Source organism: Agelaius phoeniceus, chromosome 2, assembly GCF_051311805.1.
Source record: "Agelaius phoeniceus isolate bAgePho1 chromosome 2, bAgePho1.hap1, whole genome shotgun sequence".
Taxonomy (NCBI): Eukaryota; Metazoa; Chordata; class Aves; order Passeriformes; family Icteridae; genus Agelaius; species Agelaius phoeniceus.
This window is the reverse complement of record NC_135266.1, coordinates 102041684-102066915: the sequence shown is the minus strand read 5'-3', so window position 1 is coordinate 102066915 and position 25232 is coordinate 102041684. Positions and strand designations below refer to the sequence as shown.

Below are 25232 nucleotides of genomic sequence, written 5' to 3'. Positions count from 1 at the left end.
AATGCCTCTCCCATTTCCTGTGGGCAAGTCCTCAGACCCTCTTGAAGGATTCCAGTTCACGCTTACAAGAAGTGAGCAGTGAGTACCATGACGAGAGCTAGAGGGGCCCTGTCTCCTGCCAGGTGGAGGAAAGGGACAATCTGATCTATTGGACTGTGTGGATCCGATGGCCTGGCGTGGGATATAAGGCTTTAATTGACACTGTTGCACAAAGCACCCTGATGCCATCAAGATATGTAGGGGCAGAATCCACCTGTGTTTCTGGGGTGACAGGGGGATCCCAACAGTGACTGTGCTGGAGGCTGAGTGAGCCTGACTGCCAACAAATGGCAGAATCAGCCCATTGTGACTGCCCAGAGGCCCAGGACATCCTGGGCATAGATTGTCTCAGGAGAAGGTATTTCAAGGACCCACAAGGACATAATTGGGCTTTTGGGATAGCTGCTGTGGACACAGGAAATTAAACAGCTACAGCTCACACAGAAAAATGTACAAGTAAAAAAGGATTTGCTGGATTGCCCCTTCTCCTCACTGCCTATCAATGCACCACAAACACTGGGGCTATGCACTCTTCTTGCCAGCTGTATGTAGGGTCTCATTCTCCTACAGTCCGGTGAGTCCATGTGCCAATTTGAAATCTCCAATAACCCCCAGAGCAAGGTCCAAGAATAAAAAGAAAGTGCTGGGCATCACCTTCTGCTTGCAGCCTGTGCACACCCCGGTGCTGTTCAGTTTCCTTGTCTATGTACTTTCCCATTCCTTCCCTCTTACAGACCCAAGATCCCAAACAGTTCACTAACTGCTCCCACACTAACAGTGTCCCAACACAAAGCCTGTGGGGTCTTTTTCCTCCCCCGCTGCAGTTGCTCAGCTCCACACGATGGCGGCAGTGTGGCGGCAAAAGAGGTAAATGTCCTGATTCCCCAGAAGCAATGAGGCGCGCACATCCCAAGCTGAAATCGTCAGTACAGGCAAAAAGCAATGTGCCAGGGCAGAAACGTTTGGCTGGCCTTCAGATTCCATTTGCAGCCCTTAATTCACATCACACTCTAGCAGCATTCACTCCCTCTTACCTCTGGTAAGCTGCTGTTCCATGGAAAGGAGAACCTGGAGATCCAGTGTTTCTAAGTGCTGATCGTAGGCTGCCCACTGGAGGAGAAGGCCAGCAACAGCTTTCCAGCCGGGCACCTGTTGTGTTGGAGCAATCCTTGGATTTATTCGAGTTTTGAGCTTAGCCTGAAATTTCCAGAGTGGGGTCCAGGAACTGAGTGACAGTACCATTCCTTAGGAAATACAGAACATAATGCCAGTGTTGCTGCTCCAGATCACAAGCTTCCAAAGGAAGGTAAAGGCCAGCAAGAATTTTGTCCTAAAATGGTTTTTGTGCAAGCAACCCTTGGATGTGTTCAAAATTGTGGGAGGTATCCTGAAAGAGAACAACAGTTCTTTTACATGGGAAGGAAAGCACCTAGACCATGTGTTCCAGTAGGAGAAAATAACTTACCCAGGGGAGGTAAAGCCCATCAACACTTCTTCCCTTTGGATCAATTTGTCAGAGTGTCCTGAGTGTGAATCACATCACCTTTCCTCAGAAATATAAACAAGTTCATCCTGCAGATGAGAGGCTGCCTCACAGAGGTGAAGGCCAGCAACTGCTTTCTCTTCTGGAACCTCTTGTGTGGGATCATTCCCTGGATGCATTTGGTCAAGCACTGGTATCCAAATTTGTGGGAGGGAGAGAGAAAGGGGGTGAAACAGCCTTCCTGGGAAAGGAGAGCACCTTGCCCCATTGTTTTTTGTATAGATGGTAGGCTGCCCAGGCAAGGTAAACAGCAACAAAACCTTTCTTCTTGGGACACTTTTTTTTGGTGAGAATAATCCTGTGCCCTATTTAGTTTTGAAGATTGAATTTAAATTTTGCATATGCCCTCCAAAAAGTGAATGGCATCTTTCCTTGTGAAGGAAAGCATGCAGCCCCAGAGGTGGAGCAGCACCAGGCTGCTCAGGAGACCTAAAGCCAGTAACAGTTTGTTCTCTTGGGGCCTCCTGTATAGCCTCAGTTTTGGAACCCATTAAGATTTGAAGGCTGTATTTCAATTTTGGATGTGGGCTCCAGAAAGTGGATGAGACTCCATTTCCTTGGGCAGAAAAGCACTAAGCTCAATGTTGTTGGAGCAGATGACAGTCTGCCAAGGAGAGAGAAGGACCAATATCAGCTTTGTGTTCTGGCATCTTTTGTCTGGGAGCAATCTCTGGATGTCTTTAATGATGGTGCTGAGATTCAAATTTTGGAGGAGGTATTCTGAAATTTATGGCAGCACCATTTAACATTGCAAGGAAAGCACTTAGTCCCCATGGTGGTGATGCAGATGAGAGGCTGCCCTGGAGAGGTAAAGGCCAGCACAAGCTTTCTGTCCTGGCACCTTTTCTTTGGGCTCAAAGCCCAGACTGATTCTGTTTTGGAGGTGGTAGCCAAATAGGGAATGTTGTCATCTGAAGACTATGAGAGTAAATAATTTATTTTGATGTATCTTGTTTGCTACCCTTTATCTTGCAGGACAAAGTCAAATTCCCACCAACACTGAGACTATTGTGCATTCCTTCCCAATGAAAAGTAGTGACATCCTATTTCAGAATCCCACCTCTGGAATTTGCAGCTGACCTCCAAAATTGAGTATGTTCAAGATTTGCTCCCACACAGAAGGTTCCAGGACAGAAAGATGTTTCTGGCCTTTACCTCCATCAAGCAGACCATCATCTAAAGCCTAAGTGTCAATACATGCTTTCCTTCCCCAGGAAAGGTACCTCCCTCAGGAGCTCACTTACCCAAATCTGCATCCTACCTGCAGAATTATGGAATACATTGCTCTCACACAGAATGTGCCAGGACAGAAAACCCTTCCTAGCCTTTCTATCCCATGAACAGCCTATCATCTGCATTGCCAGCACTGGGAGTATGTGCCTTCCTTCCCAAGGAAAGGTGCTGTCATCCTCCTTCATTGAATTTCAAAACTGAGCTCCAAAACTGAACATGTCTAAGGATTGCTCCCATACAAAGGTTTCCATGAAAATAAAACAATTCCTGGCTGTTAACTCCCCGTGGCATCTTATTGTCTGCACCACCAATAATGGGGCTAGGTGCTTTCCTTCCCAAGGAAAGGTAATTTGATCTTTCAGGAGCCCACTCCAGAATCTTGAGACCACCTCCAAAATATGTCTGGGGATGGCTCCAGCACAAAAAGTGCCAAGAGAGAAAGTTGTTCCTGGCCAAGAATTTCTATAGGCACCCTACAAATCTGCACTACCAACACTGGAGCTGGGTGCTTTCCTTCCCAAGGAGAGGTAATGTAATCCTCCTTCATGAGTCAACCTCTGAAATTTGGATACCACCCCCAAAATGGAATAGCCCTGGGGATTGCTCCCAGACACAATGCCATGAGAGAAAGATTCTGCTGGCCTTAACCTCCCTTGGGCAACCAATCATCTCCACACCAATACTGTGGCAAGCTGCTTTCCTTCCCAAGGAAAGGCACCACCATAATGGAATTTTCTCCCTCACTTGCAATGACAGCATGCATAAGAAAGTTTAATGCAAGAGATCAATTTGCCTTCTACAAACCTAGAAACTCTGAGCTGCATAGTACTACATGAAAATGTGAAGAGCTCACAAAGGGAGTCACACACGTACACAAAATCTCACTTTTCAGGTCAACACAGACTCCAGTTCTGCCCTTAATGCACTGCTAGAGATGGATGGTGAGAGCTGGCTTGAACAGGCACACACCCTCTGATGGCAAATCTAAGGGCATACAAGGCTCAATACTTATTTTACTTAAAGTCTATTGCTCTGAACTGGCAGGTGTACACTACACAATTCACATCAGCTTGGGATGTAGCAGAAGGGAAACACCAAAGGACAAAGCCTGCAAAAGAACCTCCCCTCACACAGTTCTGTTTTTGCCCATTAGTCTGAGATTTCCAACCACTTAAGAGTCCAAATTTCTATGTAAGAATTTGAAGTCTTTTAAGTCCATCACAAAGCTGACATAGCAGATTTTATAAACTGAGAAGACCACGACAAATTCTGGTATTCTGTATAACACAAAGCACAGAATCTCATTCAATCCTTCATCCATTATTTTGATTTGCATGTTAAAGGTTTACTATAATTCTTGTAGAGGGAGGAAAAATGAAAGGACGTAAAAGCGCAGAAATTGTCAATGTTTTTGAAGTCCTTACAAAAGCCTGTGAAACAATTCACAGGACAGATTTTCAACAAGAACAATGACAGGTCCATGGGCTTTTTGGGATAGATACAGGTTAGCAAAATTTCATGGGTAAGCAGGACTGATAAACTTCAGAGATCAGAATAAGAGTCTGAAAATTCTATGTACCTTTTAAGATTCCTACATTCACACACCACGTGTGAAAAATGGACCGGCCCAAAGGACAGCTGTCAGTGATATTCCCCAAATACCCATGATCTGCTATTAATCCACTCTGGGGATTCTGTGACTTCTGTTGTCTTTTATCCCTGCACCTGTCCCCTGGTTTTTAACCTTCTACTTTGTTAAGAATAATAATTTCACACAGTTGGTAGCTGATTATTCTGCATTCAAGTGTTGTAAATATGGGTAGTTATAATTACAACAAGCAATTATTTGACAATACCAACCAACAGTGTTATTCATTTAAATTATCTTCACATGTTGATTTTTCACTGCCACCTAAAAGTACCTGACAGGCCTGTGTAAGTGCAACCTCATGAGGCCCCATCTGAAGGACTTCAGTGGATCCTGTATTAAAGCAAATCAAGTGTATTTTTAACAAGAGTCAGAGTAAAAGCAATGAAAACTCAGAACCAAGAGAGGCTGTTCACTGAAAATCCTTCTTATTTCCTAGGTCATTGCCTGAAAAAGTGGCAAATGTTGCCAGGCTGACATGAAATGTATAATCTGATTTATCACCACTGGGCTGAGAAATAAAATTGCAGTATGATTTAGAAATTTTGAGTCCCTCTAATCACCAAATACTTCTAAACAAAATCATGCCAGTTCACCTGAAAGCTTGAGGCTTATGGCCTTCAACAAGTTATTTAAGTTGAATATATACACATTCTGGGGTGCTATTTTGATTACTGAGTCTTGTTTCTTCCCAAATCTCTCACATCCATCTCCTCCTCTTTCACAGTAAATATGAAATAGCAGATTATAAAAAAATAGGAAATCTTGTTAAAGTATCATACTGAATTCTTACTAGACTATTAACATATATCAAGAAAGCCTTAAATGTTATTTCTCAAGTTAACAAGATATACTCAACTTACTTGTATTGCTATATTATTCTCACTCATTACTTATTTGTTAACATTTTTAGGGTTTTTTTTTTAAAATTCTGCCTACCTTGGCTCTGTCATCCATATGAAACAACAGGTCTTTCACATGGCAAATTTAATCTTCAGTAGGTTGAGAAGAATATTCACATATTTAAGAATATGCAATTAAAAAAGAATATCAATAGAACAAAATACACACTATTGAGGAAATATCGTGAGTAATTTAGTAGACACCCAACTTTGGTACAATTACCTCTCTCTGCATTATTAAATTTCAGCTTTGTCTGAAGAATCCTAAGCTACTGGTTTGGGCCTATTAAATTTATAAACTATATAGAGACTACTTTGCTACCATTTTCCCAACTGTTTGAGCAGTACTACATAAATGAATAATGCACCAGTAGAGACTTTCACAGCAGAAAACTTACACAAAATAGAAAAGCCTTTGTAGAAAGGATAGTGGTTTTTATTGCAGACTTAGAAAATACTGAATTATGAAAAATACAAAATCAATTGTTGTAATTATCTGTTTATTTTACAATCTGTATGCCATCATACCCATATGGCTTTAAGATAGTCTTTTCAAAGTATTTTAAAACATGCTTTAACAAAGTATTTTACAATTTCAAAAACGAGTATTTCTTTACTGGAAGAGAAAAAAATAAAACCAAACTCCAAAAACATTTTCCTGAGAATTCTGTATCATAAAATTGTCATTCATTCGTAACATTTGCAAGTTGATGATATAGGCTTATAGAAGTCAACATGCAACTTGTAGGTCTATGGTATTTAATAAATATTTTAAAAATTACTTAGATGCAGCTGGTCAGGCAAAAACCTACCCTCAAACTTCATCAAGTTCCTATCAGGTTTAAAAACATGATGTTACTTTTATCATAGGTCAATGACTGCCATGATTCCTGCCCTGGAATCCCTCCACCATCGGTTTTATGGAATTCATGCTGTGGCTGATCCCAGACTCCAGCAGTGGAGCACAACTCTTTAGGGATGTTCCAGCCTCACACTTGGTCATCACTGACCTTGGTTTCCAATATCTGCAGTCAAGTGTGTCAGGGCTTTGGGCCACTGGATAAGCTCCCAGACAGCCATTCCCTACAAAGATGCTCCACCTCCTTATAATAAGGACTGACCCCAAGGAATTCCATTTCCAACTACGTGCACTATTAGGACAATGTTTTAATGCCATTGTCCACGTCATTTCAGAGTATCAGCAGCTTTAAAAGTGATAATAGTTATGAAGAGTAGAGGTTTGGGCTTTGAATTTTGTTTTTTATTGTTTCTTGTTGGTTTGCTTTTTAAACAAAATGGAGACATAAGAGCAAAATGCTTCCCAGGTTGGCAGCATGGGAGGGAGACAGGATTAAATTAATCAGGAATCTACAGAAACTGAAGAAAAAGCCCAGAGAGCTTCATAAAGTAATACATATACAGGATCATCGTGTCATTTAAAAGAATTTCAATCCAATTATCATGATGTCTGCCATGTAGTATTTATTTCTGAATTTCAATTACTGCAAGCATTGTGATTTATACAAGCTATGAGCCATCAGCATATTTTTTCCCTTAAAAAAGTAATGATATATGATGAAAATCCAAGGATTCACTAGAGATTTGAATCAACTTTCAGTCCCATAGGTGAGGTAGTGTAGTCATTTGTGTTGCGTGCTGGTTATGAGAAGTCCTGTTGAAATCTGGTAATTTTTAAATTTTTGTTTTAAATAAGTGGCTTACTGTATTTATTAATGCTATGTTACCTATGGATGGTGGGGAGAGGAAAAAGAAGAGCATTGCCAAGAACAAGTTTTGCCTTGCTGCAAGGTAAAACTGAAAAGCAGTATTTACAAGGGCCATTGCTTAGTTGCTGCCTACTGTACATGCACACAAAGACACAAAAAGCTAATACACATTCTGAGGTAGGAAATGAAGAATTCCACTGGCTTGTACAAGATTCTTCATGTTTTGTAAACCAGCAAACCCAAAGTTTTCTGTGGTGAGGTTCAATACTTAGTTCTGGTGTGAGAATAGCATCTAAATAACAAAGCATCATTGGTATACAATATGCATCCACTGCTATGTAAAAATCTAGAAAATGGGGATTATTTTCAGTAGCTGAATTTCTCCTTCACAAAGTAATAAAGGAAATATCTCCAGCTCATTTCTTCACTAAACTTTTTATATATCTATGCTAATAGCACAAGCCATTGAAAATATACTACAGGTTTAGCCATAAAGTATCCTGAAAGATTGATTTTGAAATAGAACTTTACTGGTCCCAGTGATCAGAGAACAAATATTTGTAACTTACTTTAGGCAGTTAGGCACTGAAAGAAAAAAATGTGGCCTGAATACCTTAAAAAAAAAAGTCTTAGACTTTCACAATACTTTGATTCCAACTTGCCACAAAGAAGCAGCAAGCTTGAAGGTGCTAGGACAGGAAGTCACAATACAGCTGTTGGTTTTAACAAGCCTATGGGATTCAGATGCCAGAGGATCCAATGCACACTCATCCAAGAACTGCACCAGTTTCAGATGTCTGCCTTCCACAGTGCCTTGTTATTCCTCCCACTAAATTTAGAGAAGAGAGTAGAATGTGGCAGCACCTCTGCTGCTCCAGTTCTTTTAATTCTGTACTAGAGTGACAGAACCACTTATTCAACAAAAGCCTACTACTAACCAATTCTACTACCAGTAGTAGTAGCTTACTACTTTGGTTCAGTAAAGTCTTCTCTGGGACGGGGAGGGGAACAGCAGGAAGCAAGGAGCTATACCAGAGTGCACTTTTCAGAATCTCCTCATCCTGTCATGTAAATTAGCCCATCTACAAAATGAACAATTACAGAGCTATATATGCTTCTTAAGGTTTGTCTACCAGGAAAAAAGAAATCTTAGAAGAATTCCAGGTATAGAAGTCATTGTGCATAAACAGCTGTCAGGAGGCTTTCCTTAAAATGCAGAGTGGCATTAAGTACTGTGGCATAAATCAGAGTAGGCTGCTCTGTACATGAACAAAACTTCCTCACAAATAAGCACCTGTGCATGGAATTTGTACTTTCCAACAGCTTTCCTGAACCCTCCTTGGCATCACCACACAGAAAAAGCCCCAAGACTGACACATACAAATTACCTTCTGGAACTACACAGAGCAAACCCAAAGCTTGCCAAGTAATAATGGTGACCATGGAATTGTCAATATAGTTTCAAAAGATTAAACTTCTATCTTCTCTCTCACTTAGTAAGTTACATTCCAATAATGCTCAAGCCCACTTCTGGTTGCAATGTTGAGAGGCTGGCAATGGGAAGGAGAGATTCATTCATCTGTAGTGCATTTGTCAGTCATTTGCTGGCAGAAGTCTGTGATGCCACTGCTCTGCCCACAGGGCTCCAGGAGCGATGTCTGCTCCAATGTTCTGGCAGGAACCGGGTGCAGTTCTTGTACTTGGTCGTATGTGGCCTCACACACACTTTTGACACACTGGTAACAGGAACTCTGCTCAGCTGTAGGGGTGACACCTGAAAGACCATTTGCTGATTCTACAGATGCTGGTACCACAAGCTCACTATCAGATGGAGCTGTTTGTTCTCTTTTTGGGAACAAAAATGAGAGTGGACAATCTGAAGAAGAATATTTTGCAAGTATTTGTATTTGCTCTTGACTCAAGGCTGCTTCCTTACACACCTGCTGGCAAAGTCCAGTCAGATTCTGCTTTGTCTCACCCAGAGTTGATAAAATGTGGTTTCTTTCCTTCAGCAAGTTCTCCTTCTCATTTTGCTGCAAAAAGAAAAACAGTATTTTAGTCTACATTTCAACATAAGAACTATGGCTTAAGCTCCTATCAAAGCTAAACCAAGACTTTAAATACTCTGGTCTGCTGAAACAGAAGTAATTTGGCATTAAGAAGGAAAGCAGAAACACAATCAAACACATATCAAAAGCCCAATCCTAACCTCTCTGGAAGCATCATCAGGAAAGGTATTTGATGTGGTTTTTCAGATATGCAGCTTTTTCCAAACTCATGCTGGCAGACAAAGGAGTAATTTGTTGTTATTGAGCAAATGAAACATAGCTGCACTTACTGTAAATATTCCTACAGGATAACATAAACCATTACCAATGAGCCAACAAAACATTAAGCATTCTTCATAGAGATCTGTATTTTAAAATTGAAATGCTGAAAATCAAACATCACATTTCAATTGTCGATACTATTCCACTAGGTGAAAGTAACATCCATTCTCAAGAAGTGCCAAACCCACTACAAACAATGGAGTTAAGTATAGCTCCTAAATTAGAAAATTTAAGAAAGGTAAAGGAAAGAAGATGTGGTGAACCAAACAACCTAGAGATAATGTAGGAGGATTGTCCAAGCAGATTGAAACAAACAGGATGGCAACTCAATAATAGATATCAAATAGAAAAAAGTAGCCTGTATTAAATCAAGCTTTTATTTGGCTTCAATGTTGTGATTTTTTCTGAGGCTTCTGATAGAACTGGCTAAAGATGAAAAGACACTGATAACTGAGAAGTCTAGTCACAGAAACAAGCAACTTTTTGAGTAAAGACAAATGAGGAAATGGCAAAGGACAGGGAACAACCAAGACCATCATGAAGAAGTTGAATGAAAAGGACAAAGAACCCGAATCCAAACATGTCACAACACATACATTGTAAATTCTGTAATTAATTAATTAAAAGAAGATAGAGTTTTGAAGACATATAAGGCTTTAAATAGTTTTCAAGTTTTAATCATAGGGACTATGTGTTACAGCTACTGTTATGTCAATTCACTCTTGGAAAGTTTTATTATTTTCACTCCTCCTCACATCCCTTTTTGCAGAGAAACCTCATACTGCAACCTCTACAACTTCTTTTTGAAAGAAATTATTAAGTTTAGGCAACATTTGGCGAGAGGAACAGTTGTTGCCACTTTTTTGTCTAAAATTAGAAGAAAGAGGACTTGGCTAATAAATTTCTATTTGTCAGCATACTGGGAGCAGCTGTTAACCATAAAATACGCCACACTGGAAAGGAGCCATCAGGGTCGCTGAGTCCAACTCCTGGGCCTGCACAGGACACCTCAAGAGTCACACCCTGCGCCTGAGAACTTTGTCCAAACACTCGAACTCTGTCAGGCTTGGTGTTGTGACCACTGCCCTGGGGAGTCTGTTCCAGTGTCCAACCTAAACCTTCCATGACTGGGCTTTATGCTGTTTCCTTGAGTCTCTGTCACTGGTCACAAAGAGATTGGCACCTGCCCCTCCAGAGGATGCTGAAAACCTCAGTGAGGTCTCCCCAGGTCTCCCCTTCTGCAGACTGAACAGACTAAATGCTCACAGTCACCTCTCATAAGGTTTCCCCCCTCCAGACCCTTCCCCATCCTCATGACCCTTCTCTGGATGCTCTGCAATGGCTGAATGCCATTTTTTAAACCATGGTGCCCAAAGCTGCCCCAGCACTCGAGGTGAGGCTGCCCCAGTGCAGAGCAGAGAGGACAATGTCCCCTCCTGCCTGGCTGCCCATGCTGTCCCTGATGCCCCCAGGACATGGATGTCCCTCCTGGCTGCCAGGGCACTGCTGACTCCTGTTCACCTGGCCATGGACCAGGAGCCCCAGGTCCCTTTCTACAGCTGCTCTCCAGCTCCTGTTCCCCAGCCCATGCACACAGCCAGGGCTGCCCTGTCCCAGAGCAGAATCTGGCTCTTGCCCTCGTTAAACCTCACATGGTTGGTGACTCTCCAAGTCTCCAGCTGGTCCAGGTCTCTCTGCAGGGCCTCTCTGCCCTTGAGGGAGCTGACAACTCCTCCCAGTTTAGTGTCATGGCAAACTTAGGGTGTGTTCCATGGAGTGCTGTGTCCAGGCTGCTGATGAAGGTGGTGAGGAGCACAGGGCTCAGGGAGCAGAACCCCACTGGGCACCAGTGCCAGCCTGATGTCCCCCAGTCACTGTCACCATTTGCTCCTGACCCATGACCCAGCTGCTCTCCCCCATGTGATGTGTTTACCCAGCTGAGGGCTGGACATTTTGTTCAGAAGGATCCTGGGAGAGCCTGTCAAAAGCTTTGGTGAAGTCCAAGAGGATTACATCTACTGTCTTTCCTAGATCACCCTGTCATACAAAGAAATCAGTTTTGACAAGCAGGACTTTCCCCTCATGGAGCTGTGCTGGCTGTGACTGATCCCTGCATTGTCCTCCAGGTGTTTTTCAGTACTGATCAGATTAATCTTTCCCATTCTGTTAGGCAGATCACCTAATACCTTTTGGGTATGTAAATGCACTCAGTTGTGTGTTATGGACTGACAAAATTATCTGTTATCTGGACTGCTATTTAAAACAAACATGAACATTCAGAAATAGTTATTCCAGCATCAATTCCTCACCCCCCTTCTGAAGCTGTTGACAGGTTAATACACCTAAATATTTTTATTTTATTTTATCAGCATTATACTAATACTACCAAAAATGTCAGTTAGTTTTGACGCCATAATAAACTGAGAGCTCTCTTGAATCTCCTGGTAAAGGATGTACTTAGTTCACTCACCTCACCCTGCTATATATAATATATATAACAAGATCTCAATTATATTTTTCTTGGAGCACTGTGCGTCTTCCTCAGCTACAGAATCTTCAGCAAAGTAGTGCTTTTGGAGATCAGTTGTCTTCTACTCTGCTCCCCCTCAAAAGTGTCCTCATTTTAGAAGTTTCCAAGTGAAAAATCCAAGGATGGGTCAAGTTGGAAGGGACCACAGTGGGTGATCTGGTCTGACCTCCCTGCTCAGGCAGGGTCATCCCATTGTCCAGGAGAAAGTAGTACAAGGAATATGAATATACACAAGGTCTCTGAAAGAGCTGTTTCTAACAAGTCAACATCTCCTAAAGTAGCCCTTGCATGTTCTCAAATACAGAACATTAGTGACCAACAAGAACACCCAGACTCACCTGAAAGGTCAATAAGCAAAGGCTATATGGGGAGGTAAAAAATGACTTTATCAGTACAGAATATCAGAAGACATGATCACAGGTAACTCTCCCAGATAACAGATTCAGCACTGAACAGTATTTTTCTTCAATATAAGTAGAACTTAACATAAGATTTCCAATTTTACAGAACCACTTGGGAGGGGAGGTACCTCAGCAGGTCTGTAGAACAAAGTCAGAGATCAGGTAAGATCAGGCTGCTCAGGGTTTTGCTCAGTCATGCCATAAAACCCTCAAAGACAGCACATGCACAGCCTTTCAGGCTCCACTGCAGGAAAAAACTTTCCTTACACTCAGATGAAATCCCCCTTGTAATTTAAGACCATGTCTCCTGTTCTCTTGCTGCCAAGCTCTCCCCCAAGAAGCTGGAGATCTGCTACTACCAAAGGCTGTGTAAGCTCAAGGACTGCCCCACAGATATGGGCAGGCAGCCATTAGGGTCTCCCCACTCCGTTTCCAGGTAGAAGCCTCATTTCTTCAGCCTCTCACCACAGAAGCACTTCAGGCCTGGCCATCCCAATGGCCTTCACCCAACCTTCTTTCTGCCTATCAATGTGCTCCTGGAACTGGGAGGGGTGAAAACCCAGCAAACGATTCAGTGTTACACGTGCCAAGACAGGTAACAACCACTGCCCTCCAACAAGGGGCTGCACTCCTGTTAACACAGCCCAAGACACTGATGGCCTTTTTTCAGTCTGGACATGCTGCTGATCCATGCTGTCTGCCCAGGCCCCAAGGTGCTTGTCAAAGCTACTTGCCAGCTGTTAGTCTGCAGCCTCTAGTCAGGCAGGGGTCATTCTGTTCCAAATATAGGACTGTTCCAAGAAACACGCCACAAGCATCTTCTGGGAGAGAAAAAAACTGAAGCAGCACCAAATAGAAACTAATACAAGACAACATGTTGCACGTACTGAAAGCCAGATGAGGAATTCCACGAAAAAGTATTTCCTAACTGGTAGTACAGAGTATAATCTACTTGCCAAGAGCTGTCAAACTATAGCTACACCATTCTATTCCCTCTCAAAGCCACATTACAGATGATACCATGAGAAAATCAAAGTCTAAAAGGTGTGAGACACGACTGACACAGAACAGGAACAAGGCAAGAGCCATCATGCCTGAAGCAACCTGGATGTACCACACACACAGCTCCTCCACAACATGTCCTTTCTTCCATCCACCTGGAAGTCATGCCTGGACAGACCTTGATGTTTCTGTATTTGTGTACAGCTTATACAAATTTGATGATCTGTCAGGCATGGTCAACACCTCCAAATTTTCAGGAATTTCTGAAGAAACTTTCAGCACAGTTGAAAAAAAACATATGCAACTGGAACATGTTTGTGCCTAGAGGATGATTCATATAACTCAGACCCCACCTCACAGTTCTCAAGACTCAACACTTATTATCTAGGCCTTGCACAGTGTTACCTGTCAAACAGCAGACATTCAGTCTGTTCCAGCACAGGTCCACAGAAAGAAGGATATTATGTTATAATTATTAGTCTCAAACAGCCACATGCCTAATCTTGCAGATCAACCTTTAATTCCCTGCCCAAGTATTGCAAAATATTGACAGAGTTACATAACAGAAATGACAACATGATGACAAAACCAGGCAAAAAGTTCTGAAACGTCAGAAATGCAACTTCTCTCTTCAGTAAAGATATTATTAGTACAATCACCTGATTACCCTCCCTCAGAGAGCACCTTCTTCATTGAGCACAACCTGCTCTGTCAGCTTATCAGAGCTCTATGGCACTGCAAGCCTTCTTTCAAAGCCTATCTCCCCACGGCAGAAGTAGGAGTAGATGCAGTGAAAGATGCTGATCACAAGAAAATAAGTTTCCAGTCCGTGGCACTTGGCTCTAATTTTACTTTCCTTTTCACTTTGAAGTAAAAAAGATGCAACATGACTGCTATTTTCCAGCTGATGCAGATACCAAATTCAGGTACACCAAGCCTAAAAGGCTCCATGGACAAGAATGAGAGTACAGTAGTCCTAAACAACTGAACTGTTTTGCGCACATGGTTATGACCAACTATGAAACTGAGATGAGAATCAAGCAAAGACTTGTTTTTCTGAAAAGCCACTCAATTATCTTCTTGCCATTGTTATTTTTACATAATCTTAACCGCAGATTACCTATATTTCTCTTAAATTACATATTTATCTTTTTATTGCCTTCTTAAGGAGGAAAAAATATATTAACAGATGGCTGCTGAGAAATCTGGATGCATCAATTCCTCAGCTACAATCTTGATGCAACTGCTAAAAAGGCAAGCAACTTCCCAAGTTCTTCTGTATCTTCCGCCTTTCTGCAAGGGTCTCATTTTTAACATCCAAGACTCAGGAAACAGTTTGCCAGCCCATGTTGATGTGTTCCAAGAACAGAACTTACACAACTAACAATTGCGTAACTGCAAACTTGATCATGAGCAATACCAGGAGCTGAGGAACAAAATCTTGAAGCAAGAAAGGGGAAGAGGCAAAAAGCAGTGTAGGATAACAGTCTGGGAATCATTCTGTACAATTAAATTCAAAGCTTATGGGTTTCAGAAACATCATTCACCAAAAATTATCCTGTGATGCAGGTTTTGTTTGAATGGAAACAAGTTCACAGAAGGAAAGATGTGTGTACTTTAGAGCAAGGCTCAGAAAAATCTGGAACTGCTATTAAGGAGTTATACAAGACTGATAAAGTTTTTTAAGCTTGAGTGGAAAAGGCAGCAAATCACCCCACTCTCAAGCTACTGCCAGATAGGCAGTCAAAATGTTTAGAGAAAGACATGACAACAGCAATGAGTATCTATACATACCAGTTTTTCAATTTCAGATTCAAGATTTTGTATACAGTCAAGTTTTCTCTTGCGACATCGCTGCGCTGCAATTCTGTTTTTACTCCGTCTTCGGATATCGTGAATACAGTCCAATTGTTCAGGAGTTAACTTATGCATTTTCAGAAATGACTGGAAGTCATTTCTGGAAAGTGAGATAATCCTTTGTGCATTAAACGGCAGTTTTACCTAGAATGTGAGATACAGTTGTAAATCCAAGGTGGAACTGATATACACAAACACCAACAACTCAAGTTTCCATTTTAAGCATTCTTTACCACACAACTCATCTTTATTCCTACACCTCAGAGACAAGAGCAAACTAAAATAACCACCAGATGGTGGGATAAAATCCAGGGGATCCAACTACAGGAGCTCAAGCACAGGTGCAATAGAGTATTTGCACATTTACATTAGATCCTTACAAGCAGATTCAGAGTAGGCTGAAAGCTACTTGTGTGTGCACCAAATATGCAGGTGATGCACTCTAAGAAGATGAGTTACAGTTTGGTGAGATACACAACAGGTGTCAAGACTCACAAATACAGTCTAAAGTTCTCCCAAAGCTGCTATTGAGACTGCATCCTGCACACATTTTTATACCTATGCTTTTTTTTTTCTGCAGGAAAAGTTCCTCTGAAACAGGCATTTCCTTAGAATACAGAAGTTACAATATTTGTCTTTCATTTTTTAGTGTTGGAGAAGACAGAGGACCAGGCTCGAGCTACTGTTGTATACCCGAGCTACAAAAGCATTTGAGATCACAAAGTGTTGACCAATACTGAAAAACATATTTACCTTTACAAAATAATCACCATGGTTTTGAGTATCCAACTACAGACATTTTATTTTAATCCTGACATTTGAGTATAATAAGTAGCAGAATATGTCACCTTGCTCTGGTCAAAGATCTGAATTGAGTTTAAAAAGAACACAGAGAAATCTTTTCTCCGATTGGCTACTACTGGTGACAAACAGGCAAAAAATAATAAAAAATCCCAGAGTACTGTCCTCAGCAGTGATACCACCTTCTCTGTCACATAAAGGTAAGGAATGTATTAAACAAATTCTGGCCTTTTGTTTAGCATTCCAGATTTTTTGTATTGATGGCAGGTTTCACTTATGTTCAGTCTCAGTAAGCCCTGCATTTTGAAAGACAAAAACCTTAGTGCTTTAAAAACAACTCAATTTTTCTAACACTGAATGATCCATCATGCAGAGTTACAGTGCAATTCCATGATTCTAAGAACTGAGATGGGAATTGTTCCAGGTATATCACTTAGTGCTAGAGAAGGTGATATTCTTAAACAGTCTTAAATACACAGCTACTGAAGCCAGCTTAAAAGCTTAATTGTCACTTCACATTAAATCTGAAGTATCATTTCTCTCTCACCTTCACCCCACAGCTCAGAATAAAACCACGAAAACTGGTAAATTTCTATTAAACAAAGGCTCCAAGTTTCTATTAAACAAAGGTTCCAAGAAGTTTAGAGCTTTCTTAAACTCTAAACTAAAGCAGATTAAAAAAAAATCTAAGAATGAACCTTCATGCCTTGATTTAAGGCTCACAAAGTTTTCTGACAGTTGTCCCAGAAAAAATTTTAAAAGATCTAATATGTAGGCATCTAACACTTCAGTATCTGACCAAAAATACTTTCATACTTTTATTCAGTCTCTCTGAATTAACAGTGATCCTCCATACAAACCTCTGAATGGTTATTTAAAGTTTCAGTTCCAGACTTTTAAAAACAAGCAGCCACAGAAAAAACCCAAAACAACGAAACACAGAAAACTCAGATTTTTTTAATATGGCTTTAAGAGACTGGGAAGCAAAGGATCCATCAGGATGTTCTTACCTCACATTCTTGTTCTCTTGCTGAACAGGATTCACTGTCCCCCTCAGTGTCAGTCTCTGAGTCCTCTCCCAAACTTATCACATAGTTATAGGGACACTGTTCTTGTTGCTGTCCCTGAACATAATCTCCACTGTTTATTTCAGAGCTGTTGGAGCATCCTTCAGTTCTCAGGTTGCTTATAAAGGGGCAATTGACAGAATTCAGTGTTGTAAAAGTTCGCTGAGGGCAAGGTTCAGGGCTTTCACTGATCCTGATCCCCAGCCATGGGCACTCTGATTTTTTCCCCGAATACGAGGGCTCTGAGTACTCTTTAGAAGGTGGTAAATGTACTTGGCAGGCATCTGTGCTGTGAATATCGCTCCAGAAGCCCTGTGCCAGCTGTTCTGCTATCTCTCTCTCCACACTGCTTCGATCTCCAGCTGAGCTGATGTTAGTGGCTTCCCTAATGCACAAATCCACCTTTGAAGATGGGTTACCTTGACTTTCAGTTTTGTCATTTCCAGCTCCAGTACTTGACACAGTTTTTTCAGCTAAGACTGTGTTGTTTTGCATACTACTGAAATTCAAGTTACCATATTGCTCACAACTATGTAAAATAGACACAGAATTGAGTCCATGAGGTGCAGCAGAGTTTTGGGGGAAAGCAGCAAGATCCATTTTCTCCACAGGACATGACACATTCCGAGTTACAGAATCTCTCTTTGATTCTTCTTTTTTCTGAATGCCTTCTTCCCCTTCCTCCATTTCTACCTGAGTCTCTTCACAGTTTGAGATCAGCTGCATAGGCACACACTCCTGAGCTTTTTGTATGCCATCATTATCAGGTATTTCCTTCTCAAGAGAAGTTGCAAATGGGGGTACCTGAACATCTTTAATACTGGAACTGGACTCTGAAGTATTAACTTTGTCATTTCCAAAAGCTTTCTGGAATTTTCTATACTTTGGGCATTGGGAAGATAAGCTGGAAGCACTACCCCTTTCTAAATGTACAGGATCACAATTTTGATTGGCATTATTTTGGAGAACAGGCGATGATTTAGCATTTTCTTCATCTTTACAGGGCTTTGTGTCAGGAATTTGACTATATTCCTTTTCCAGAAGAGCTTCTACTTCACAATTTATTTCTAGGTCTCCATCATCCACATTGCCAGTTTTAGGGTTTGCTTTCTGACAATGCTGTGTGCAGCACTTCTTCCTGGGACATTCCTGCTGATCCAACTTAAAGTCCAAAAATCTGAATTTGAGAAACTGAAAGCAGGACTCTTCAATGTTGCGTACACCCAAAAATTCTGCACATTTGCAAACTTCAGACACATTGTCTTTATTTAAAACAAGTTTTGCTGTATATGCAAACTGAAGCAAAGGACTAAATCCTTTAAGTGTTACCTATTACAAAAACAAATGAAAAAAAATTAGTGTGGTAAAATTAGTATGGTTTAAGCAGAGAAATACACAAATTTACCTGTCTTGCCAGCAGGACAGAGCACAGGACAAAAGCAGACTTGTTCTACTGTGAAAACCTGGTCAAACTCATTCTGAAACAGTTCTTCTGATACAATTTTATCATGCACGTTTTGTGACAGTTTTCCTTATTGTGATCTGTGTCTTAATAAAACGTTCCTACAGTAATAAAAGTGGAAAATATTGCTGTATACTGCAAATCAGTAACCAGATTCCCAGCTCACAAAGATATATTTCAAAGCAAGTTATATACTAATTACTCTATAGTATGCTGCTGGTATTTAACAGTAATTGCTCTTCGAAAATACAATTAATCACTTAGTCTTATGCACCATTCATGCAAAAAAAGTTTGAAGAAATGGAGTTTGACCACATATGATTATTTACTACTACAGCCACCTACTCCTTTCTTCTTCCCATAGATTCGAAGAAAGGCACTCAAAACCGGTACACCAAACAGAATTCTCAAGTTTAAAGCCCCTTTAGAGCAAGTGATTTTAATTGCACATTTATATCTTCACAACAGTTGCCTATCAAGGAACCCAGAGAAAAACAAAAACTATCATTAGAAACTGTGCAAGATCTCCTTCACATGAAACAATGTCTAAGGAATCGAGTAGAAAGCCACAAACAGACCCCACAAACAGATTACCAACTACATGACACTTCCTTTAGCCTCTTCTCTGCAAATGAGCAATAAAGCACTATGTGCACTATTAATACTCAAACTCAACTCCACACTCTGCTCCCTGCCTTTACTGAAATGAGCAGTATTTTATGTTAAATAAAGCACTATATCAATGCATTACCTACACTGAATCCTTCTGGCAGTAAAATAATGAATTATTCATGCAATTCAATTTAAGAATCACTTGAGGGTTTGTTTACTTTGGTTTTTTTTAGTAGTTGTTTGGCATGTTCTCTTTAAAGGACACAACACATGAAGTGAAGTTGATGAGATCTGCACAGAGACCGGTCCTTTAAAACTGTCTGTAAACACTTATGACCTTCCTAAAGAATTCTTAAAATAGCATTTGAAATATGCTCTGGAGGTTACACCACCACATTAATTCATCCTTCATAATGTGGGGAAGTAGAATGTAAAAGACAGTTTATCCATAAGCTGTCAACATGTCTTCAGACATAGTGTAGTTAACAAAACAAAAACATTACAAACAAGTAACAAACATTAACATACATAACAAACAAAAACATTAACAAAACAAAAGTGGCTTTACAAATAAGTAGCATTCATAAATGAAACTGAAAGAAAAAATACAATGCATTTTAAAACTGTACCTTCTTTCCATCTAAGGGAGAAACACTGCAAAAACTGCAATGATCAAGAGGGGAAGAACACTCTACTCCTTTCACTTTCTCTTACACATTTCTGGCTACCTATGCTCAAGCAAGAAAAAAATTGTAGATAGACTCTTAATGTGACTGACCTAGAAAAGCAACTCTTGCAGTAGTCATTTATCTAATTTTTATTTGGGATGAAAGTCAGAGAATAAAAACGCTGGCAAAAAACCAACAGACCCCAGACCAAGATGACAGCACTTAGTCTTTACAATATAATACACATTAAATACTTGATTTAAAAAATATTTCTGGTATCCCAGATTGTGGGCTGGTGTCTTTCAGCTCTTAAATCCCCTACTCTAAATCGTCAGTTAAACGCCAGCCTCCCATAAAAGGGAACTGAACAAAGCAGATGAGAAGCACTGGCAGGTAGAATGCAAAGGGAGTGACACTCACCTCTTCCGGTAAAGTGATGATAAGATCAGCGTCCACCTGGCCCACAATTCTTGAAAGGAAGTAACTGCTGCAAGCTGCAAGCACAGCTTTGTGAGCCCGAAATCGCTGATCTTCCACTAAAATGGTAACATCACAAAGGATATCTTGCTTTCGCTGATCGTCAAGGCTGAGCAGTACGTTGGTACTGTGCACTGAGGACTCATAGGCAAACACCACGCTGTTGTTCTCACTTAGAGACATTCTGTATCACAGCTGGTGGTGTGAGGCTCAGGGGAAAGCATGCTTCTGTGCTTCAGACCTGGGGAGCAAAGAAACAAGTTGTACCCCTGAAAGTCATGTCCAACAGGAACCTATTGGTACTGAAACATGAGCAGGTTAAACGTGCACTGTTCTGGTCTAATTCTTCTTCAAATTAGTACTTTAAATAAATACATGCTTGTGACATTCACAGTACCCAAACCTTGATATGTACATCGTAACACAGCTTTTATAATCTCACAGACCAAAAAATGCACTTCAGCAATGAAGAACTGTTCTTTCTTAGCCAAGTGATTGAGAGACATAAATTTACTGTAACACCTAGAAATTATCTTTCACTCTTAGTAATTGGTGTATTCTAACTCCAGCACTATGAAAATGTAAAGAGAAATAAAACAAATGCATTAAACTAAAGTTCACCAAAATACCATGTGAGCTACTTCTGTTTACTGATTCACCTAATGCAGACTAAAGCATATGTGTTCTGTCTTGTTTCAAAAGTATTTTGTCTGCTAAACCAATCAGGCATTGGTAAAATACCCTGATTTTCTAGTAGGTTGGTGTCTTGTTTTAAAATTTGAATTCTCTAACTGCCTTAATGCAAACTTTTCTCCCCCTTTTCTTTCATGACTACTTGATTTGTCATACTTGTTACAAGTTTGCTTTCCCAATGGATCATTATGATTCAGATCACCTGGCAATGGAATAGTCTCTCTTCTGACAAAGTTCTAAAATAACAGTATTCATTGGATAATAAACAACAGTTAAAGTTAGACAGTATTTAGAACCTTGAAATATATAACTCATATATAACGGTTCTGAAGATTCTTAAAATTGCAAAAAATAGAAGGGCTAGGGAGAAGGCAGTTCTGCTAGAGAGTGCAAAGTTTGAAAGTATTTCCAAATCTGATCTTTACACTGTATTTCACTTTCAATTGAGCCCTTCTTCCAACCAAAAGGAAGAAAAAAGGATTATTAAGAAGTGTCCTTGCTCAATCAAGAAACCACTTAAGTCAGATTTGGAATTATCCTGCAGAGAAAATATGGTGTTCCTAGGACACGTTATCCTTTAACAAAGCAAGCATTGAGATTACACTTGAGCCCAGAGTTCCTGTAACTGAGCACAGCTGTGGAGACTCACTGCGGCTGACATGGGACTGCCTCATCCTCCTATTGCTCAACAGAGGCTGTTGCCATCTGCCAGCTCCCAGCAATAATGAAACTGTAGCCAGTGCAAATCCTCAGCTTTCAGGTGTGGGGAAACTTGCACAACACGGGGAGTGCACAGGGCATGGACATATTTAAACACACTGCGGAAAAAGCAGCCACGCTGCGCTCCTGGTTACTCACTGCTCCAGCTATTTCCATGGCACACGGGCATTTTGAGTGAGCTTGGGAACAGAAAGAGGGAAGAAAAAGATCCCCATTTCCAGTGGCAATAGCAGCACAGTACTAGTCTGGATCCCAGTGAAGTGCAGAGCACATCAGCACTACCTGCCTTTCCCACTCCCTTATGGAACATGGTCTGCTTAACTTCACCAACAAAATGTACAAATGTATGCTGAAAACAGAAAAATCCCTAAAGTTCCACAAACCTGAGTTTTTCCCTCTAAGAAGTGGTAGAGAAAAGTGCTACATACCATGCACTGTTAATCCTAAAGGGCTTATTTTTGGAAGGAAACAGTTTAAATGTTTTCATATACCTAACAACAAGACTACAGATTCATTAACTTAGGAAATATTTAATTTCCAGTCAATTTACATGGGAACAAAATTCCTCATGAAATTCTATCTTTGTAAGAGCTTATGAGAAGTAACCAGTCAATAAATTATATATTCCTAACTGGATTGCTCTGTAGCCTAGCTTATCATATTGCTCACATCTTACAGCACACAGAGTTTAATGAAGTATAACTCTGTATTTGTTACAAGGTGAAAAAAACCCAAAACCCCAAAAAGGAACAGAGGACAAACCAGAGGAATTGAAGACTAAATCCACAGTGGTGGGGAACGCACGGAAGCATTATAGACAAGGACATATTCTGGGTGAACACTTAGGCAAACTCATGAGGCAGACCATAGTTAAAGACAAGCCTAAAATGTTCTTGTTTTCTATCTTCTATGAAGAGCCCTCAGACAGACAAGACATATCATAAATGATGCTTTTGGGTTTTTCCTGATAAAATAATCAATTCCAATATCCAGTTCAGTTCATTACACTTCCATAGCACAGAAGGCTAACAGGCACACGAGTTTATTTCTATTTATATAGATACAGACAAATTAATGCGAAGAAGAGTTAACCCTCCTTCTCACTTATCTCTGTGAGACACACACCAACCTTTCAAAACAGCTCATGGACAACTTGGAGCACTGAGGGAAAGCTTCCAATGTTTCAGCTGCCAAAAAAAAAGCAACCCCAAAAAACCCACAAAAAAAAAAAAGCTCAACACTGGAACACTACCTTCTGTTTCTTGAGAAGTGAATGAAACACTTAGTTTGAGCATAACTCCATTTAACACTTCACTCTGACAGAATGTTGTACTTCCTAATTGGACTTCATCAGCCAAGTTATGTCCCCTCTATATTTAAACACGATGACAAGTTTGAGGTATCCATAATATAGCAAGCAGCATTTAATAAGCATTTCAAACTTCAGGAGAGCCTTTAAAAAAACTCCACAAAACCAAAAAAATACCACTCCTACACTACACTCAAACACTAAATTCCTCTCAGTCTTTGTAAAATTTAGGTACTCAAATACAATAAAAAGAAATCCAAAGGTAAAGCATCAGAAAACTGAAAATGCTGGTGAAAACAAAAGCACAAAATGGGAAAGAGAAAATGCAACCACTGTAAAAAGCGGTTACACTTAAGAATTAACAGAGGTCAAACTTGTGAATGTCTGAATTCTGTTTTCCAGTTGTGTAATAAGGGCAGGGTTACATATTTATGATAGCATCTGTCATGACAGCCAACCAGATTTTCCACAGCAGTGTGAGAACAAAATAACTGCTCTATAACTAGGGTTGTTCTGCACACATCCACAACAAGAACACTTCCTGTCATAGCAAAGAGAAAAAGTACATCTCCTCTGTAAATGGTTTAATTTCTCTTCTACTATAACTGTTCTTCTAGAGCACTCAGAATTCTTAAAATTAGTTTTATTTATGATTAGGTGGACAAAGAGGGGAAAAGGTATGAAGCAAAGAAAACAATTCAATTAAACTTACAAGTTTGCGCTGCAACTGTCATGAGAAAAGGCCTTCTAGGCTTTTCTGTCCATTTTATGTAATTTAATTTTCTACAAATATTACTTATCAGGCTCTTTTTTCCACTCTCAGAAATATTATTAATATCAGCAACCAGGTATTAAAAAGGAAAACCGATACTAAAAACAACAATAACAAATCATATCCTTGGAAAGCAGCCTAAAACTCCTATAATGCTATTTGTATTTTAAAAGTAACCTTCAATCAAGGAAAACTAAAAGTAAGCACAGATAACTTGGAAAAGTATTCCACAAGCAGATGACTGTGAAAATCACAGCCCACAAAGGAGGTGCCAACAACCATGTGACTGAACGCAAAAGATGTTAAGAAAAAAAACCCATGCAAGAATATTAAGATATTTGTAACAGATTTTGCCATAAAAAATATGGAGAATCCAAAAAGATCTTCCAAAACTTAAAATAGTTCTTATAGCACAGGTTGGAAGGATAAAGAAGTAACACCATGAAAGCTCACTTACTACAAATCCTCAGTTTGTGGAAGAAAACTAATAGTGTGAGAATTCCTCAAATTCCTCTCACCTGAAACCCTGCACACCTAATAACCTCACACTCTTGAGATTGAAAATTAAAAAAGCTTCTGAATGTAAGCATACACACATGCCAGTACAAAACCTACATGAACACCTGAAGCACAACAACCAATCAAGTTCTGCTTTGAGAACACAACCAAGCCTGCTACTACAAAGCTTTCATTCTTTATCAGTGATCTTGAGATAAATTATGTTTTGCATAAGGACAAAAATATTTCCTCCTAAGTACCAGCTAGAAAACTTTATTCTGCTTTATCAAAGAGAAGTAACTCCATTTTTTCTCCCTACTAGTACACAATTATGAAAATAATGCCCAACAGTTACCTGCAAAATTACCATATCTTCAGTAAATTTAGACATCTCTCCATCCAATTGATTTTATATCTATATATCCAAAGAACATATAAATACTTATCTTAATGGAAATCAGTACTGCAACCACATTTAAAAAAGGAATACACATTTAAGTACACAGTATAGAGACCAAAGCAAGATGCTTATCAGGACTCATTGTAAAACACGCATCTCATCCAAGGCTCATTTTTCTCATGCATTCAAAGTCATTCATTACATTATTACAGGAAGGTAATAGTGAGGTACAGGGAGTGTAAGGTACTTTAAAATTAGGCTGCAGGTTTGCTCATCTGAGTGCTTACACCTGGTAACAATTACTGCTCTTTACTAGCTGACTGGAGAATAAAGATAGATTCTCAGATCCTCAGATAAACCATAAAGTCTCCCCATTGATAGTTTAAAAAAAAAATTATTACAAATATGAGAATCATGATGGTCGAAACTAGGTAAAGCTAAAGCTATAAGGAACTGTTGTTGCTAAGTTACAGAAGAAAAATAGTAGTTTAACAGGTAACATTGTTGAGGAATGTATCCAGTGCAGGTAGAGTACCAGAGC

At 40.0% G+C, this 25232-nt stretch overlaps 1 protein-coding gene across 3 annotated transcripts in view; it reads right to left on the bottom strand.

Annotated features, from left to right (window-relative positions):
• BACH1 (BTB domain and CNC homolog 1) overlaps positions 1 to 25232 on the bottom strand; it is a 37089-nt gene that overhangs the window by 3243 nt on the left and 8614 nt on the right. For 2 of the 3 annotated variants that reach the window (XM_054628383.2, XM_054628382.2), the window contains 4 exons: positions 20243 to 20540; positions 17024 to 18409; positions 15150 to 15356; positions 5780 to 9125 (listed from right to left, as the gene is read on the bottom strand). In XM_054628383.2, coding sequence (XP_054484358.1) covers positions 8664 to 9125; positions 15150 to 15356; positions 17024 to 18409; positions 20243 to 20482 — 2295 coding nt within the window. In that variant the 5' untranslated portion in view covers positions 20483 to 20540 and the 3' untranslated portion in view covers positions 5780 to 8663. Of the gene's footprint in view, positions 1 to 1073; positions 1427 to 5779; positions 9126 to 15149; positions 15357 to 17023; positions 18410 to 20242; positions 20541 to 25232 lie in introns of those variants that run through there. The other variant, XM_077174445.1, reaches the window with a different exon arrangement.